Below are 15,954 nucleotides of genomic sequence, written 5' to 3' on the forward strand. Positions count from 1 at the left end.
AGCCTATGTGTAATTAAAATCATGTAACGTAACCTTACACCACAAAATGACATTTAATAGAGTATCAATTGTTCCGTACAACGCTTCCATCAAACTCATTGATAGAGCAGCATTGATAATAAATGGTGGGAGAGTTTCTGTGCATTCCTATTGATCGTTCTAAGTCCTATCTGTAATTTTGTGCAAGGTATGATGAAGTCTCTGAGCTTCAAGTGGGGAGAGAAATCTTCAAAAGACAGTGTTCAGTTTTCTACAAATCCTACTTATATTCCAATAAGTTATCTGTATCCTGACCCAAATTAAAATTCACTAAATATAAAGGAATCATTTTGGGACATTGAGTGTTTCCATTTAATGTTCTATTTTATAATAAGCTTTAATATATATTTCATTCTTTACCTTTATGACGACAACAGTGCATGCCTGTGTCCTGTGTAGCACAGATTGCTGATTAGAGCTCCACAGCATGAGGCTAGACTACACTATCTGATCTGATATGCGTGACACATTGTCCATGTTGTTGACTTGAGTTGACAGGGATTTGCGGCTGTCAGTGCTCGTTCTGGTCCTTGTCCTGTTTGTTCGATTTTGGTCTTGAGCAAAACAATGACAGGAAAATGCGGCTTTGAACTCCTCTCGGAACTTCCCTGTGGAAATTGAAAAATATTTTTCATGTCAATAGAAACCATTCAGTTTGAACCTTTTATACACTGTGCACTGAACATTAGCATTTTTCACTCTTTTATAATCAATATCACCTGTGGCAATAGTAAAACAGTTTTTTTCTCATGAATATTTTGAAGGTTTGATTGACTCTAGTGTCATTATGAAAACATAATCTTTCATTAATCTCTTGTGATGATTTTCAGCGATATTGAGGTGCAATTGCCAATCATGCAATTACAATGTTGAGTCTGTTGACCATTTCATTATCAGTTTGTGAGCTATATGGCTTTAAAGCTCTAATGGCATATAAGACTGTAATTTCACATAAGGCATTCTTCTGATGAATGCAACCTTGTGTAAGATAACTGATAACTGTGAATGCAGATCATCCTAAAGAGAGGAATATAGGGGCAACTTGTATTGTTGTAGCCATACTGTCCAGCAGAGGGGGTGATGAAATCACATAAATGGTGTAAATGATGAGGCAGCTCACAAACTTACCACTTAGGAAATTATAGATGATAGGATTCGCTGCGCTGTTGGCATATATGAGCCAGTGTGAAAAAGTAAACCACGCATACACTGTTTCTCTGTCATTTGTGTTCTTGAAGGTCCCAAAGACTCTGCAGTTAATGTATGACATGATATCAGGTCAAGTTTCATTTAATATTGTGTCTTGTTTGTTATCAATGCTGTACATTTGTAAACTATCGATCATTAACAGATTACAGTAAATGAGCAGCACATGTATGAATTGTGTAAAATACCATATCTGCCATTATAACACATGAAAGAACCAAGTTAATCAGTAAGAGCATAGAAAAATGTCACAGTGTGAATCCTGGCTTAACACATTCTCTATTGTGGATCTCTCTGTATTTGCATGATATTTGATCTTTCAAGCAGCCGAACTCAAAAGACTTACCTTTTCATGATATTGAGCACGCTGATGGGAAGGTAGCACAGGGCAAAAACAAAGAGCACCACCATCAGCATGCGGGCTGTCTTGCGTCGGGCCCGGACCTGTTTGATCTCAGCACAAACCGTGGTGGTTCTGACCCTGACTGACTCACCGGGCCCCGGGGCCTGAGCTGAGCACTGGATGGATCGCCATTTCCTCTGCAACATTGATGAGCTTCCAGGAATCTGTTTATAAAATATATACAGACATACAGTACTATGAGCTTGCCAGGGAAGCTGAGTTCATTGTGATTTTTATGTTACAACATGGTATTGTAAGAGACTTTAATACACACCTGTTGACACCATAGCTTGTGACATATTTGGATGTACGCCAGAACCATAAGACATAATGGTGCAAAGTATGTGACGATGAAAAAACAGGTGTGATACACCTTGGGGTAGATCTCAGCTGTTGAAAGAATGAAACACAACAACAAGTTTATAGACAATCATAATTTGGGAGAGGCTCAAAAGAGGATATAAAGGCTTGTTTTCATACAGTACAAAGGAGATGTATGCTGCGTACATGATTAAACTGAATTAACTGGCTGACTGAATCGGCATAGTTTGGACTATCATTTGTAATCCATATGAGTGAAGTGAAGAGGAGGTTGTTAAAATTCTGTCCATTAAATACTTAAATGTAAACAGCATGAACGTAGCGTGCAAATGGCGATACTGCTGTACCTCTATATGGAGTTAATTATATCAATTCCAATTTGAAAATGTGCTAAGATTTGTGTTATAACACCTCAAGTTGCAACAAAGTGAGCTACATTGTTTCAAACATATCTCTATGGTTTCAAAGTTATCACATTGATAGTCCAACTCCTTTTACTCCACTTTAATGAAAGTGAAGGATGGCAAAGATTTTTTTCCCTTTGGGTTTCTCTTTGCTGACATTAATCAGACAGACAGACAGATTACCTTATCTGAGCACCTGCAAAAGTCATCCCTCCCACCTTATTAGTCTTTATCAACTCTCTGACTGAGGCTCTGTTCAAATAATTATTACATCAAACGTCAGCAAAATGGAATCACAAATGGCGATACATTTTAGCACACAGGATTACTAATGTTCGCTGCAGAAACAAATTGGCAAATGTAATTGAAATTTATCCTTTTACTCCTAAAGTCTCATTTGATCTCAGCTTAAGCCTTACATCTGTCAGTACACAAGAGATTTGACAGGATTCCATCATTTGATTGAGCCTTTGTAAAAACTAACCTCCCCAGTGTTCATCACACACTGTGAACAAGCTGGTCTTGTTTGTAAGTTCGGGGAGGAGGCTGCTGCACTCCATCACAATAGCCTGAGGAATCATGATGATGCACGACACAACCCAGATGAGAACAATACTCTTGCGCGCTCTCTTGGCTGTGCTCTTGAACATTAGTGGGTGGCAGATAGCATACCAACGGTCTTGAGCAATGCAACTCAGAGTTAGGACTGATACAGAAACAGAGATTGTCTAGAAAAAAAAAGAAAAGAATACTGGTTAGTTACCGACAAAACTAGTGAATAATAAATGGTGTTATTGTTAATACTGTATAAGTTATACTGCTAATACTGTTAATTCAGAAACTAGAAAATGGATTGTATCACTACTCCTTTTATCCATGGCTGTCAACACACAAGAACACAGGCTAGGATTTAAAGGAATAGTTCGCCCAAAAATGAAAATTCAGCAGGTCAGTTTGCAATATTGCTGAAGCTGCTTAACAATTAAAACTGCCATAATTTTTCAAGTGAATTTAGTATTTTAGTCCGCTCTTTCTCTTTTTCCAAGCTGATGGAGCAGACTACATGAGAGCCCTTTTGCTCTTTGGACAGTAAAAGGGGACAGATTGTTAGGGACAGATTGAAAAATGAATTGCTGCGACCACAGACAAGAGATATAAAAGCACAAATAATAAAGAAGGAGACCCAATATATAACTATAATGAAAATACCAGTAACAGGTGAAAGGGAAACCAGTCAATATAATGATACAAGGTTGAGTGACAATGTTGCATTAGAGCTACATTTAGTGATAATCCTAAATGCTCTATGATACAAAGAGTATACAGCAGAAAAGACATTGGAGGATAGCATGTGAATTTAAAACATCACCATAATCAAGCACTAGCACAAAAGTGGCAGTGACTACTATTCTCTTTTTAGCTACAAAAGAAAAATGTGACCTGTTTCCAAAATAAAAGTCCTGTTTCATCTTCACTTTTTTTACAGGCTGCTGAATATGTAGCAAGCACAGACATCAGTTAATATTTATAGTGCAGTCTTCAGTTAATATTTATAGGTGCTTAAAAGATTAAATAGTTTTACTCACTTTCTCTCCCATGGTAAGTATTGTATATACTAGAGCAAACATTTTCTGGTCTATTTGTCAAGCTCATAAACACGTTTTTTTTTTTTACATTCTGAACAGGTTTCATCTGACAAAAGATACAACATGCAGTGTTAAAGGTTTGGATGACCAAAAAGGCTTTATCAAGGTTTGAAGTACAACAGTAAATTATGCAAAACTATTGGTGGACCATGGTGAACCCCTGTACAGTCTATACTTAAGACTGTTACTGATTGGTGCAACTAACATTTATCCATGGTGGAGGGTGCAGTGGGGGAACTTGGCACCACTATGACTTGATTAATCCATGGTTTCTAAATTTGAATCAGAATAGGAATCAACAGGAACTGTAATTTGGAAATTTGACAATACATGATTGATATTCTAGGTGCAGGGGCAAAACATAACATATGACGCAGACAACATGCATTCGATGACAGTAGACTAAACATGAATACAGTAGAATACAAGTAGACATTCAAAGCCAATGAATTGGCATAGTGTAGCAGAATTGTAGTAGTGATTGTCCAAAACAAACTGACAAAGATCTGCTGGTGCAGTAAAATCTCAGATGTGATTGTCTGACTGCAGATTAGCCCCAGCGGGGCAGGGATCAACAACAATTTTCTTTGCCCTTTTTCTTGTTCTAGCATTGTGCAGGTCTTTGATAGAGGGCAGCCGACTTGAATCAAACACTACAATCTTGCTTTGGAGGAAGCTTTGGGGGAGGCTAAGCCATACCAGAGTATAATGGATGATGTGAAGAATTTTTTCAATGATAGATCTGCACCTGACCAGCATTGGATGTGGCACCTTGAGCTGCCGAAGTGAATGCACAAGGAACATCCTATGCTGGGTCTTTGTGATTAAATTGGAGATGCTCTGATCCCATTTGAGGGGGTCACAGATGGTCGTTTCCACTTTGTTCACAGTTGTGCCATTGATTACGAGGAGTGGGTTCTTGCAGAAGTCAACCCTCACCTCCACCAGCTTGAGATTGTTTAGCTGAAAGTCGTTATTGGCATACTAAGTCACCTTCTTTGGCTACCTCCCTTGGTTTACAAGGAGTAGAAAGGACAGGAGAGCACACAGCCCTGTATGCTGCAGGAGGCTCATCCTCACATACAGCATGTCAGAAAATCAATAATACATAGATGGGAGGGCTAAATTGAGCTGGGTAAACTTCCCCTGCAGTAGTCCTGGGATGATTGTGTTGAATTAAGTCAAGGCACTTCATTATTACTTAAGTCAGTGCAACTGGTCTGTAGTTACTGAAGCAAGTAATCTTGTCCTACAGGAACAAAAGTGGATCTCTTGAAGCAGATGGGAATTTTGCATATGCACATAAGGAGTGGTCAGAGATTTTTGTGAATACCAGGATTAGTTGGTTGGTGCAGTGCCTGAGGATTCTGGGTGAAACACCACTCAGCCCTGCTGCTTTCCTGCTGTTCTGCTTCTTGAACAGTTTGTACACTTGCTCTTCAGTAATCATGCGAGGGGCTGGAGGGGAGAGGTGCAGCAGAGAGCAAGGTGGAAGGGAAGGAGGGCAGTTCCTGGACCTTTCCAGCTAGATGCTCCTTAACAACACTTGTTTTCAGACCTGGGGTGATTATAGTTTCAGTAACACTTCAACAAAAAGTTAATAATCTTTTACAGTTTAAATATCTTATGCAGGGAGCAAAAGTATTTTGAATGATCAGTGATAATGAATATCTAATATATTATTATTTGAAACAAAAATGTTTAAAATAAAATAGTCCAAAGTAATATTAAGTCTTTCTTGTGGGACATTTGAAATATTCTTTGAGAATTGCTTGGTTTTACAAAAATCAAATCAAATATTTCACATGCAATTCATTTGACTACATCAATTTATGATTTTATCAGTTACACACACATTAAATTATTTTTAGATCTGTTGTGTAAGGAATGGAATTTCTTCCAAACAATTTGGAGAGCAATTTGGAGCTGCTGTCACATTGCCTATTGTACTGTACTGTATTCACACCATGTTCCTCCTGTTTGTACAAGTTATTGGGGGTAGGTTTGCTATAGACTAGAAATCACAGTGCAAACCTCACATGTTCAAAAAGTAACATTTTCTATAAAGAAAGCCTTATTTTAAGCTTGACATATAGGCCCTTCAATGCAAGACAGCAACAAATAGCTTTTATTCAGTGGTTCCACTATTATTTACATTGCTTCCCTAAACCCATCTCTGTTTTTTATTACAAATCTAATTGCAATTACAGACTGCACCCTAAATTAGTGTTGCGTCACTTAAAATAACTCAACATCCAACCACAACACAGCCCAAACCAGCCTAAGCCTCCAAAACCACTTAGTCATTAGGAGTGTAACAATTCACACACTGATTTGTCCACTTCAACTTGCTATTTGGAATGAAATCAGTCCTCTACTAACTTGGTTGGTTCATAACTGAATCCACACAGCACATGCTATGGACATGACAGTTATTCAGAAACATATTTTGTCAAATAGTGTAGCTAAAGTACACTTTGATGTAGATGTATATTCTTACTTTTAGGGATTTCAGATCACATGCTCAACACAAATGCATACATTGATGTGGCCCACAACAAATAAGGAAAATAGGAAGATTTTCTTCTGACTACTGTGCTGGTATAGTGGGTAGGATGCTGCAATAGCACTTTGAAAATGGAGAAAGCAAAAGACTTGCCCAGGGCACAAAATCACCATGGGATTCGATCAAAGGTCTCACATATCTCACATCTCAGGGGATGTGAGAAAAATGTCTTACACCTAAGATCATCGTTGCTGGCTGCCTTGGAAAATGCAGGTCATGGCCTGTATTCATAAACCTTTTAAGTGAAAAATGATTTGGATCAGGTCTCAATTTCTAAGATCCTGTATAAAATACAGCTGCCAGAGTTAGTCTCTTACCTGCAGATAAGGCAGAACTTTGCAAAGAGTGTTTCCAAAGAACCACGTCTCAGTGATGTCTACCACAAGACTCGCAGGGAGGCAGGTGATGGTGACCAAGACATCAGCAAAGGAGAGATTCACTATGAAATAGTTGGTCACGGTACGCATGTGACGATTTTTCCACACTGCAAAGCAAACTGAAAATAATGCACAATCACAGACTATCCAAACTAAATGATGGCAAATATTTATAACACTACTGCAAAGGTATTCAATAGCAAGTTCCATTTACTTTCAGTGAAGGCATGCTGTCAATCATAGAGTTTGAATTAAAATTAAATTATATTCCTGTCTGTTATTCTTGTCTCTCTGTCTAATTGCGCTGCCACTGCATAAGAAGCACTGTGAGAAATTGTAATTTTCCCTCTAATATGAAAATTCAAGTCACTGCAGCATTTACGTAACCCTGTCAGTGTCTGTGTTCCTGTTGGCTTAAGAGCCCAAGAGAGTGTGAAACTATAGGGCTGTTATTCAGAAAAGGTCCAGTTTTATGTGTTAGTGTGACATTATCTGCTGGGACTGTGTTTTCTTTATAGGTGAATTACCAGGTCAGTTTTTGCAGCACCACAACCCCATTTCATTATTTGCATGTCCTGTAAGCAATTCATAAAAGCACACTGAGGTGCAAAGTATACCACTTGCTCTAGTCAGGTGGTGTATTTAGATTGACTCATTCACATTTATGAATAACACCTTCTCTACCGTGACGGTCTCAGCATTAATTTGGTATGATGAGGAGCGCCACTTGTCACACCTTAGCCAAAGTGAGTCCAAATTTGATCTTGTAGAAGTTTTGTTAGCAAATGATGTTAGATGCAGGAACGTTGCCATAGTTTAGAGTAACTGGGTCCCAGTTCATAACGTCACAATAACCCTGCCAGTGACTTTTATGAATAACCCCTCATGTCTTTTCCAAACAATATTGCATTAAGTGCCACTACCTCTTCTCTTAAAACAGTTTCTGCTGGAAGGATTTTTGGCTTTCTCAACTATTCTGACAAATAGTACGCAACCTATCGAACTTGCACTATTGAACTTGCATTCTAGTTGGCTTGCACCAGTGTCAAGCCAGCTAGAATTAAAACTAGTACCTCCGGTCATAACTTTTAAACTTGACATGAGTTTCAACATTTATTGAGTAATACAGTACAGAAGTGAAAATAAAGAATGCATTTAAGAAGGAATCTATAATAAATGAAAATACAGTTCCAGCTTTTGGCAAAATGTCTTTCTCACAGCATATATTAATTGCCCTAGACATAATGCAAGATGTCATATACAGGGCTGCCACAGATATATCAAACACCAAACTTACATCAGCCAACTTGGAAGGGTGTCTAATATATATTTTATCGTATTTCAGTGACGCAATTTGTAAAGGGTATGGAATGGGAGCCCCAAGTTCATAATGTCCATATACTGTACATCTATGCAAGATTTCATTTTGAGGCTTTGCAGTTGCATCACACACCTCCAAGAAACTATGGCTGGTACCATCATGGAGGTCCAGTGGAGAATTGGCTGTGCGCAAATAATGTCTGAAAAACACAGTGTTGGAGAGTGTGGTGGGGTGGGGGCGAAGTGCAACAGTGACGGCTCCAGGTGAGCATAAGTAAGGGTGGGGGCAGGACGCCTATGCTGACAGAGAGTGGAGCTGGACTGGAAATGGATAAATTGAAGTTGGCAACTGAAGATAACACATAATATGTAACCTGTGACTGTCAGATTCTACATCTACTGATCCTCCACCTACAACTAACCCTCAGTTGAGACGGCCAAGTTAAAAATGCAACAGTGCTGTTCACATAGTTGCCCAAGAACTGAAGACAGGGACTATGGCTGCCAGAGGGTGTTATGTCATCTGAAAGTCCTCCATATACAGGACCACTGAAACAGATTAAAATAGACTTTTATAAGAGAGTAGACACCCTTCCAAGTTGTCTAGAATAAGTTTGTTTGATATATATATTTTTGGACACCATGTACATATGGCATTTTAGGCTTATGTAGCTATATATGCTGTGAAAAGGACACTTTGAAAAAAAAAAAAATACATCATTCTGTATAACCTAATACAAAATTATTATCTTTTTCAAGGAGTGACAAATTTTACACTTTTATTTTGGAGGCAAAATCACCTTACTTCCGGTCTTATTCTCACAATTTCTAGCTGGCATGATGCAGCTCACACAGGTGTGGATAATCAGGCTGGCTGTTAAACCTGTCACCTGGGCTATCAATACAGCGGCTGTATAATGTTTTATGTATAGCATCTTTCTACTTGTATCTGGAAAAAGTGGGGAATTAACTAGGGGTGAAAAGTAACTTCTAAGTATTAGTCTATTTTTGCTCACATGGTGTAATTTAGTTAATTACGTTTAATTAATTTAAATTTCTAAGTGGTTATACTTACTGATGTTCTCTTATTTTTTCAAAAACATGCAATCGCTTTGTAAAAATTTTTAACTTTACAACTACTCCAAAGCATGAAACATAATTGCCCCCTAATGTTTAGTCTGTAGATCTTAATGCTTTGAAGATAGAATATTTCCTAGCACTGAAAAATTAAGACATTGTATTGAACATGTGCATTTAATATCAAATACTTAAGTTCTTCTGTCTTTGTTTACATCAGGATGTTTGCTTTTACCATTACTATTTACACAAGTAAAGAGTCATTGAGTAGCCTACACCACTAGTTTACTACACAGGCCTTAAGGAATAGCATTAGCATTTTTTGACATGTGGGTCCTAATTCCTGCCTTCAGAGGAGTTATTACTTCAGACAGCAGTTTCTCCTTTTTTTTTTTTTTCCCTCAACGTTGCAAAATGCAAAAAAGTCAACCTATGAAGTGTAACTTTTGTCTGAAAAATGTCTCCATAATATATAAGCGCCTGGTGGATTCAGCTGTTCAGCAGCCTGCAACAGCTGAGAACTCTCACTCTACTGTGTATAATGCTAATCCATAAGTAGTCACTGCCAGAGGCGTGATGCTTGCCCATGACCCAAGAGGGAACATGAGTAGGATATAAGATAACGTTAGTTATGTATCGTAACTCCAGATTCTATGAGTATAGGCGTAGCCCTCTAAGAGCTGTCGCTATTGGGTTTATCCCCGCGCGCATGCGCAGTCGTGAAGATTTTCTTTCCCGCCACTGTACACTGTACAGTTGCCTCTCTCAGGTCCCCCATCTACAGTATATAACACTGTCAGGACCTGAGCTCTGCTCCCAAAAGCCAGTATTTTCTTTGGCTAATGCCGGTGGAGCAGGGGGCCTAAGTCTTAGAGGGCTACGCCTATACTCATAGAATATGGAGTTACGATACGTAAGTAACGTTCTATTTCGTATAGGCTTCGCCCTCTAAGAGCTGTCGCTATTGGGTTAAGGGCGAAGCTGATGTAGTCAATGCCCACTGTGACACCAAGGTCCACAAGCAGATAACATACACCAGTTCACAACCCCATAAATGCGAAGCGTAAGAAGGCAGGGAGGCACTGACTGTGCCATGGTTAACACCATGTCAGCCCTGTGTGGAAAAGGGGCAGAGTGATATTACACTCCCTCCACACAGCACTGCTGCTGCAGAAGGGTGGGACGTTGATTACGTACCGTAATGATCCCCCATGTAGCCCACTAATCCGTGATGATGAGATTGGAGGCGCACCATTTGGCATGTGCGTAAAAGCGCCAGATCTGACAACGCATCATCTGCTGTCTAGCACGTTTAAAACTGAATGAGTCAGGGAGGACTCAGACACATCGCGCAGATAGAAACGGATGAAAGGGCACGGAGAAGCCCAAGATGCCGCTGCGCAGCTGTCTGCTACCGTCATCCCTCTGAGGAGGGCCATGGATGAGGATAAGGCTCTCGTGGAGTGCGCCCAGACGCCCTGCGGAGGCTCCACTCCCGCTGCACTGTAGGCTTGTGTGATGGCATCACACAGCCAGTGAGACAGACGCTGTTTTGACAGAGCCGAGCCTTGTGCATGCCCTCTGTAATGAACAAACAGCTGCTGTGTCTGTCGGATGTTTGCTGTGTGCAAAACATACTGAGACAAAGTGCGCACTGGGCAGAGTCGGTGAGACGCTTCCTCTGCCTCATTTCTGTGAGGCGGGGGGAAGAACCCCTCGAGGGAAATAATTCTCGACCGAAAGGAGTTTGTTAGGACTTTAGGTGTGAATGAGGGATTTGGCTATAAAGTCGCTGCACTCCCGTCCTCTCTAATAGAAAGGCAGGACGGTGAGACCGACAGCGCGCATAGGTCCCTCACTCTCTTAGCCGACGTCAGGGCTAGGAGGAGCGCTGTTTTTAGGGATAGCATCTTGAGAGAGATTTGGGCTATTGGCTCGAAAGAGTGTGCAGCACCAGGGGTAAATCCCACTGTGGAGCTAGAGAGCGCACGACAGGTTTCTGTCGTCTGACTCCCTTTAAAAAGCGCTTCACCAAGGGATGCGGGAAAACCGATCTCTCTCCATAGCCTTCGTGGCAGGATGAAATGGCTGCAGTATACGCTTTAATCGTAGATGGAGCCAAATCGTTATCTACCAACGTCTGAAGGTAGGTTAACACGAGAGGTAGAGGACACGACGTGGGATCTGAGCCTCTCTCCACACACCAGCGCTGAAAAGCAGACCATCTACCTGCGTAACACGCTGTAGTAGAAGGGGCTCTCGCACCCTGGATAGTGCGCACCACTGCAGGGGGCAGTCCTAACCTCTCCAAGTGCTCCCGTTCAGCGGCCAGGCCCACAGCCACTGGCCTATCACCGGGAGGTGGAGGATCACGCCGTCCAGCTGTGACAGTGCGTCTCTGTGCCATGGGAGCTGCCACGGTTTCCCCGCCAGCAGCTGCACCATGGTCGGGAACCAAGACGCGCTCATGCGTTCTGGTGCGACCAGAATAACCGCTAGATTCTCCTCCTGAATGCACGCTAAGAGGTGAGGAATCAGGGGAACTGGGGGAAACGCATAAAGGAGAGCTCTGGGCCACGGCTGGTGAGAGAAGGCATCCACTCCCAGTGGAGGGTCGTCTCGTGCGTTCATGGAGAACCACAGTGCGCATTGCGCATTCTCTCGTGAGGCGAACAGATCCACCTTCGCCTTCCCGAACCTGTCCCACAACATCTGAACGAGTGTGGGACTCAGTTTCCACTCGTTGTGGGAGGGACCCCCGCAAGACATCAAGTCCGCAGCGCGGTTCTGTACCCCCGGGATGTACACCGCTCTGATGGAGAGCAGGTGTCTGTGAGACCACAGCAGGAGGCTCCTGGCTATTTCCAGCAGCCGGGCTGAGCGCACGCCGCCCTGACGGTTGATGTACGCCGCCGCTGTCATGTTGTCTGTTCTTACTACGACATGTCTGTTTGTCAGCAGCAGAGCAAAGTGAGTACCGTGGACAGCTCCAGACAGTTTATGTGGAGGGATGAAGGATTCTCCCATTTTCCCCCCACAACCTGAGACTCGCACATTCCCCCCCAGCCGGAGAGAGACGCGTCCGTGTACACCGATACATGTGACGTCGCTCTCCCGAGGGGAACAAAGGGGTTTTTGCAGTATGCCAGGTCTGACTGCAGTGAGGGAGGGATGGTCAGCATGCGTCTTTTGTGCTGTATTGGGTCGAGACGCAGGCGGCTGAACCATCTCTGAATTTTCCTCATGTGGAGGAGTCCCAAGGGGACAACCACGTGACTTGCAGACATCATGCCCAGCAGACGCATCACAGATAGCGCCGTCACCACTCTGTGGGGCACAATGTGTGACAGCAGAAAGTTTAGTGCATTCAGCCTGGCTGGGGCCAGCTTTGCTCTCATGGTGGCGGAGTTCATGTCCACACCCAGGTAATTTAACGACTGGGTGGGGAACGGAGAGCTCTTTTGCCAGTTTATGGCAAAACCCAGTGTTTGCAGATGCTGTACGACTTCCACTGTGTGGAGTGCAGCTTTCTCCTGTGTTATATACTGTAGATGGGGACCTGAGAGAGGCAACTGTACAGTGTACAGTGGCGGGAAAGAAAATCTTCATGACTGCGCATGTGCACGGGGATAAACCCAATAGCGACAGCTCTTAGAGGACGAAGTCTATACAAAATAGAACTAAATATAAGTAGTTTAAATCTATATTTTGGAAATGCAAAAATGCATATTTTAACCTAACTCTTAGCTAAGGCCTTGTTTACTATTTACTCTGTTGATAGCAGTATGGCTAGTTGACTACTCTGCTGGAGTAGTTTTTCAGGTGCAACACAAATATAACCCTGGCAACCTGAAGCCAATTTTCATTATTACTTAAGTTATTTTTCTGTTGCTTGTTCCTGTCACATTGGTGGCATTTTGATGACGTGAGTGGTAGAGCCTGTAGTCAGCTCCACTACTCAGAAGTTTACTCTAAGTTTCACTTTGCTTGGCCCAAGATGGTGATGCAGCAGCAAAAAACAAATGAATTATGGTCTACTGCCTGATTTTGAACAGTTAGATTATTAGACGATGAATCGTAAAATCAAGAATATAATCAAATCTATAAATCATGGCCAAATGTTTTTTAATTAAAACTAAGATGATTAATTTGCGCTGTGGCAACAATACTGTGCTTCCTTGACGCTTCAAAGACACATCCCCCTCCTGGCCCCCTGGTTGTTTAGGATCAAACTGAATACATTTTATTTTGCAGTGGATAAGTGTAGTTTGGATGGGTAAGTTTAACCAATGTCACCAAGTCAGCCATAAGTCTGCAACAGTGTGGTGAAAAAGTAAACTGACATCACTAAGTCAAGACGAACACTAAAATGCTCACTAAATAACATCTTGGGCAGTGTTCATATTGGTAATCTTTGTTATATTTGCTTATTGTAGTCTAATTTCACGGTACCAATAGTGCCCTCACTGTCCTGTCCCAGCTTCCCTTTGTCATCCGTACCAAATATTGTGCTTATTAACAAGCTAAGTGAGATAAGTGGACAGACACGCTCTTTGATTTGTCTGTCTCGATGTTTGTAAGATGCACCGTTGCAATGTGATTGACCATAGACAAAAGATGCCAATCAGAGTTTTATTTATTTTATTTTTATTTTTATTTTTTTCATTGTGCCGTTTTGGCTCATTCTTGTCTCTTATAAATTAGAATATACAGTAGTTCTACTGTATGATTATCATGGGACTGATTGTATTATATTATAGGCAAGTTTAAATTACATCCGCAAGGCATGAATGGAATAAACTTTGATATCAAATTACCTATTGAATTTACAATGAGTGAAACAAAGAGCACAATTATCCTGCAATTTTGTCAAAACTTCCCTTATTCATTCATACCACAGTAAATCAGTTAAAGTAGGCTATTGTGGTTATTAACAAGCTAAGTGAGATAAGTAGGTTGGTAAACACTATGATAGTAGAACTTCTTGTATTGGTTATCCATGATACTTGTTATACTATCAGGTAAATGTGCAATATAATAAGAAACTCTGCACCAGATAACCCACAAAAACTATTTGTTCCCTTGACTTTTTACACATCTACTTGTTGTACGAAAGTCTCATAATACATTTATCTGAGATTTTTTTCCCCAGAACTCTATGCAGACTAGTCTATTCAATGAAAAGTAAAGTAAAAAGGAAATGTCCAAAATTTATGCAAAAATGCAAATAAAAGAACATCTGAAAAGTATTCACTCCTTTTGGCTAAATTGCTTCATCAGAAATGAAATTTGCTCAACATTATATATTAAATGTGTCTGAGAAATCACCCTTTAGGTTGAAGTTAGAAGTTTTAAATAAGGTTTGTCTTTCTTAAAAATCGAGGATCCCCTTGAGTCCCCCTAAAGTTCAAATCCTAGAGTCGCCCCTGCTCACAGCATTTCCATCAGTGGTGCCTTTCGTGTGTTTTTATAAGCTGTTTCAGATGCGTTATCTTATCACATACATGGGAAAACTACAGCACTGATGAAAAATCACATCAGTTCAGTATAGGCAACGTAATCGAAAACATATAACTGAGGAATAATTGCGGGATTGTAGTAGCCTAGGCCATCAAGACAAGAATGACAAATAACCTACAGGTCAGTAAGGCTGGTATTTTGCTTTAGGATGCGACTCTGCTGGTTCAGCTGATCATAATGGCCTTTTCTATTTCTTTTAATAGAGGTTAAGGAGTCCAAGTACACACACACACACACACACACACACACACACACACACACACACAGACGTAGTGAAATTATTTTTATTTTTACGAGATGTATCGGCTCCAAACCCACTTGTTGATGTCCTATAGCCTATTGAAAAAAAATAGAGCTGCACTTTGCTACACTGACAGACGCGCTCTTTGATTTGTTTTTCCTGATCCTTGTGCATTGGTAAGATGCACCACTGACCATGGACTAAAGATGGAAAATCGGAGTTGGAATTATTTGGGGATTTTGGCTCATTCAAAAATGTAGTGAAACTTAGCTTATGTCGTTTTCAAAGTATAATATAGGCTACTTCTGCTGTATGATTTCGTGTGATTGACGATATTAACAGGTTAGGCTAAACTGCAGCACAAAGCATGAATGGAAAAGACTTTGATATCAAGGATACAACTTACCTAGTGAGTTTCCAATGAGTGAAACGAAGAAGACAATAATGTATCCTGCAATGAGAACCCATTCGTACTGTTTGGGGTGTAAATACTCTCTCCAGATGTATTTCAGAAGTTCATCATCCTCATCCAAATTAGAGTGCAGGTGCAACTCCGTGGTATTGGTCACATGTGTGGGAGACAAACACTCATCGCAATCCAAATGTACGGTGATCCCAGACATCCTTAAAGATATTTCTGTCCTTTATGTCCCGCTGTGAGTCTCCTGTTGTCAGTGTCGACAGGTTGTTGGACAGACTGCTAATAAGGAGACGCGCTGTAGTAATAACGCGCTCCGCCGACCCCGTCAGTGTGACGCTGAGGGCTACTGTGTCTCCGTGACAGGGTCAAGCAGCACGTATATTGATATCTGTTTGTCATGCATCACACAAAAT

General features: G+C 41.0%; 1 protein-coding gene across 1 annotated transcript; it reads right to left on the reverse strand.

Annotated features, from left to right (window-relative positions):
• Positions 1–477: 477 nt before the first annotated feature.
• hcrtr2 (hypocretin (orexin) receptor 2) lies at positions 478–15,743 on the reverse strand. Its single transcript, XM_071913748.2, has 7 exons — positions 15,527–15,743; positions 6,903–7,081; positions 2,858–3,101; positions 1,923–2,038; positions 1,592–1,812; positions 1,168–1,289; positions 478–647 (listed from the first exon to the last, which is right to left on the reverse strand). The coding sequence occupies exons 1-7, from the start codon at positions 15,741–15,743 to the stop codon at positions 478–480; spliced, it is 1,269 nt and encodes a 422-aa protein (XP_071769849.1).
• Between the last annotated feature and the right edge of the window lie 211 nt (positions 15,744–15,954).

Source organism: Centroberyx gerrardi, chromosome 15 (genome assembly GCF_048128805.1).
Source record: "Centroberyx gerrardi isolate f3 chromosome 15, fCenGer3.hap1.cur.20231027, whole genome shotgun sequence".
Classification (NCBI taxonomy): Eukaryota; Metazoa; Chordata; class Actinopteri; order Beryciformes; family Berycidae; genus Centroberyx; species Centroberyx gerrardi.